This window comes from Medicago sativa, chromosome 6 (genome assembly GCF_051527215.1).
Source record: "Medicago sativa cultivar Bolivia chromosome 6, Bolivia_mono, whole genome shotgun sequence".
In the NCBI taxonomy this organism is placed as follows: domain Eukaryota; kingdom Viridiplantae; phylum Streptophyta; class Magnoliopsida; order Fabales; family Fabaceae; genus Medicago; species Medicago sativa.
This window is the reverse complement of record NC_140754.1, coordinates 52,735,867-52,740,354: the sequence shown is the minus strand read 5'-3', so window position 1 is coordinate 52,740,354 and position 4,488 is coordinate 52,735,867. Positions and strand designations below refer to the sequence as shown.

The 4,488-nt window shown below is 30.3% G+C and overlaps 1 protein-coding gene across 1 annotated transcript; it reads left to right on the top strand.

Annotated features, from left to right (window-relative positions):
- Window positions 1-1,775, top strand: LOC146915597 (uncharacterized). Its single transcript, XM_085716504.1, has 3 exons — window positions 1-855; window positions 1,121-1,264; window positions 1,426-1,775. Exons 1-3 carry the CDS (start codon window positions 1-3, stop codon window positions 1,654-1,656), a joined length of 1,230 nt encoding a protein of 409 aa, XP_085572630.1. The 3' UTR covers window positions 1,657-1,775.
- The last annotated feature ends 2,713 nt before the right edge of the window (window positions 1,776-4,488 follow it).

The window sequence follows — 4,488 nt, the reverse complement described above, 5'->3', positions numbered from 1 at the left end:
ATGAGATTAATCTCTAAATTGTTTATTTTCTCTTTATCAATACTTTTGATGCTATCAAGCACAACTTATTCAAAACCACAATCTCCAAAAGTTATCCAATCAACAACATATTTGTCAAAAGCGTTTGAAGTGGGGCCTGGAGAAGTCGCAGATAAACAAATGTATAATATTGAGTTTCCAAAGGGTCATGTTGGAATTAAGAGCGTTGATGTTGATCTAGTTGATGAACATGGAAACTCTGTACCATTGCATGAAACTTACATTCATCATTGGTATATTTTAAAATATATTATAAAGAAGAATATGTCAGTGTCACAAGATCCAAATGATCATACCAAACCTTCTGGGGATCTCATTTACAAAAGAAATGATGGAACATGCAACAAGGGTATTCTTCCACATCAATGGAGTTCTGGAAGTGAAACGCGAGGAACAAGTACAAAACTTCCTTATCCATTTGAGGTTGAAATAGGTAACCCTGCAGATATTACAGAAGGGTGGGAAGAGCAATGGTTGTTGGGTCTGCTGGTCATTGATACACGAGGAGCTGAAAATAAGAAAATTTGTATTCAATGTAGGTGTGACCAGTTTAATCTTCCTGCAAATTTTTATGATGTGACAGTTGGATTCCATGGAAAAGTGACTCCCGAATATAAAGCAGGAGTCCTTTGTTGCCAAGATAAGTTTCAGTGCAAAATGATAAAGGGATTTCAAGCACCAAGGAGAAATCTTGCCATAAGGTACAACATAACCTGGGTTAACTGGGACCAACACCAAATTCCAGTTAGATTTTATGTACTTGACGTCACTGATCGGGTAACAAAAAATGGTTCTGAAACAATCCACAATTGTCAGGTAAGTAAATAATTTAAATTTTTTGTTTTGTTTTTTGTGGTTAATTAAATTATGTCGTGACCAATATGTGGCTTAAGCGATTGGGTTCGAAAACCTTAGTAGGAGGCTCATTAAAACTCTATTTACTCTCATAGAATACTAAAAACTATCAGTTGCAAGTAAAAACAAAAGAAGATAATTTCTTAAACCTGATGATAATAGTTTTTTTTTATTACTTTGCAAGTTAGAAACAAGTGATCCACAAAGATTTCTAAATTTATTACAGGCAGAGTTTACTATTTCAAAAAATAATAGTACAAACCTTTACCACGTTCAAAAAGCAAGCATCCCAATGAAGAGAGGTGGTTATCTTATCTACGCCTCTGGTCATGCGCATACAGGTGTTATTAATGCAACATTATACGGACAGGTAAAGTTTAATATTATTCATTTGACTAAATTTTGTTAAATTTGGTTATGTTTTCTCAATGTATTTCTTAAACGATAATAAATTTTCTTGATTCCATATATAGTTAAATTAATCTTGTGATAATGCTTTACTAATTTTTTCCTTTTACATTAATTAATTAGGATGGAAGGACTTTGTGTACATCGACACCAACATATGGAACGGGAAAAGAAGCCGAGAATGAGGAAGGTTACCTTGTTGGAATGTCTGTATGTTATCCAAAACTAGGTTCAATGAAGATTAATGATGGTGAAACTGTGACCGTAGAATCAATATATAAAAATGAATTTCTCCCTGCAGTTATGGGAGATATGCACTTCTATTTGGCTGATGAACTGCCACATGAAGCATAGACATCAAACTTCTATGAATTTATAAATGTTTGATTAGATAAATTAGTCTTTGATACCATTAATGTAACACCCTAAACCCAAATTTTAGATTCTGAATAAAATAAATTATTTATGAATGATTTTTGCAGTTCATTTAAATTAAGTATAAAAAATTAATTTTCAATAAAAGGCTTAGGATGCCACATTTCAATCTTTCACAAAATATTTATATGAAGTCTTAAATTAAAATATCTTGGAGCGAAAGGAACCAAGGTTTATCAAATAGACAATTGGCTTTCTCTCTAAAATAGTTTGTAAAATAATATTATTGATCCAATTGTTTTACCTTCCACAAAATTGTTCAAGACTATATAATATACCATGGACACATTCCTTACCCAATTTGAATCGTCGACCGACAATCTATAAAAATCGTACTTTCGTAAACATGCACACACATAATGAAGGGGTGATTAGTCAAAAAAAATGAAAGATAATACATAAGTAATAAGAACAATGAGTATGTGTGTATATATATATCGTATAATCACGAATCCGCATCTTATAATGCATGGAAATGTGATAAATTTATGACATAGATTAATTTCGACCAATGGTGTTTTGTTCTTACTAGTCCTAAAATGAGATGTTTGGATGCATTGACAAATAGATGCACTTAAACTAGAATCTGAAACACTTAAGAACATAGTAACCATGTAAAAGGCTTGTGAGAACGTCCCTAATAATGTTATCCTAAAGAAGAACACAAGGCAACCGATTCAACATGAAATTTACGTTGCAAGACATAGAACACATGTGATTACCTAATCCTAGGAAAATCAATTTATACTTAAGAAATGAACATAAAAACCAATAAATAGGTACACACAAGTTATCTGGAAGACATCTCCTCCCATGATATGACACAGATGATAATATGCTCAGTCTCTTATGGAGGCTCAAGCAATTACATACACAATTCAAGATGAATGATATATCTTTTAAGATGCATAACATATTCACACCCTCGTTGATATATTTCTCCCACACATATACTAATACCTCACGATGCAACACTCAGGGCAATCCACATATAAAAAAATCCGACTTATTGTGGCCACTACTCTCAACACTATGTAAGAGAGTTAGTATATTTAATTATAATTATAATATTATATTTCTCCTGGAGAACAATTCTTGTATAGTGTTTAACGGCTTTCTTGAATAAGATTCATATTAAATTCTGTTAAATATTCAATATTTTACAATATATTGATGTCGTTGTTGGAATGTCGTTCTTTCCTCATGTTGTCTGTCCTTTCTCCTAGCTTACCTAAAAAAAACAATATCTTTTTAGTTAGAATATTATGTGAAAACGATAATACTATGAATTCTATTATTATTTGCTAAAAAAACCTGACATTGATGTAATTATAATCTTCAAAATAAATGAATATCTCAACTAATGATTAATTAGTTGACATATGCGGTTTAATTGTACTCGTGTCAGCGATTATTTGAACCTGTTAATAAATTAATAAACATACTATATTTTGTCGAAAAAGGAAGAAGAAAATGAGTGTGATGTATTTTGTTTTGGTTAGAAATTTTGTCGTTAAATCGAGAATGAAATGTGTGAATATTTTTATGTGTTAATATTTTTTATGTCTTTAAAAATGACTAAATAAACTCAAGGAAGTTACAATTTATTTTTATAAATAAACCCAATTTTTCTATAAAAAAATTTTATATTTTCCATTGATAGCTGAAAGTATTTTCGAATACCTTAAATTCCACATATTACCAATTTAATGGATACCAACATGAACATGTCGTGGACACGAATATCATATTTGTTCAACTGGAGGAGGTCAATAATAATAATATCTACTGTCATCCCTAACCCAGAGAGTGATTATGTTCCTTTACTTCTATTAAGAAGAACTACCTTAATAATCTTTTCGTGTTTATTTGTTTTTTAATTTTATGAAATTTTTTACTTTGAAACTATTGAAATAAGAGAGTAAGATGAAAATATAATCCTTTTAATCAATTTTGAGAGCAATCTCTGCCAAGTAGACTCACTAAGGTTTTGTTTAATTATGGTAAACGTATCATTAGTACTTGCATCAGTTGTTGTATACATATTTTTATTAAAAAAATAAAATATAATAACTATTATCAGTAAGAAATTTTTGTTTTTAGAAAATCATATTCCCTGATTTTTTGTTGTTGAAATTTTAGTGTATTATTAAAACTTATAAAGGTCCTCGTGAGCTTAGCTCAGTGGTATGGACAATGCATAATATATGCAAGGTCTAGGGTTTAAATCCCGGTCACTACAAAAAAAACATATAAAGTAATATCTCATATATGTAAAATATAAAAATAATATAAAATTCTCTTGAATTTTATTTGCAATGATAATTGATAGGCTTAATTGATCATCCGGTCCCTTAACTTAATTCTTTTTCAAAATGGTCCCATAACTTTAAAATGTCTCAATTTGGTCCCTTAGCTCTACGGCCGTCAATCAATTTAGTCCTCTCCGTTAATTTTTTTGCTATAATCGTTAACCTTTGCCACATGTCACTTAGGATGGGTGATCAAGGGTTGGATTTGAAATGCTCACATGAGTATACAATAGACTCACAATATATGATAATTTATATTATCTTTGTTTATTTGTCTTGAATTTCCTAAAATTAAAAATTAAAAATCACCAATAATCTCCACCTTCTTCCCTCTTCATCTTTCGATTTGGTTTCAACAACATCAAGGGAATCCAATTTCAACAACAACAACAATTTGGTTTCTACTTCTTTTAGATGAACAATTTGGTTTCTACTTGTT

Bases quoted from the DNA above. Each gene is read 5' to 3' on its own strand.
- LOC146915597 (XM_085716504.1), top strand. From the start codon at position 1: ATGAGATTAATCTCTAAATTGTTTATTTTCTCTTTATCAATACTTTTG. The intron at 856-1,120 runs GTAAGTAAATAA...AATTTATTACAG, and splicing joins AAACAATCCACAATTGTCAG to GCAGAGTTTACTATTTCAAA. The intron at 1,265-1,425 runs GTAAAGTTTAAT...TTAATTAATTAG, and splicing joins ATGCAACATTATACGGACAG to GATGGAAGGACTTTGTGTAC.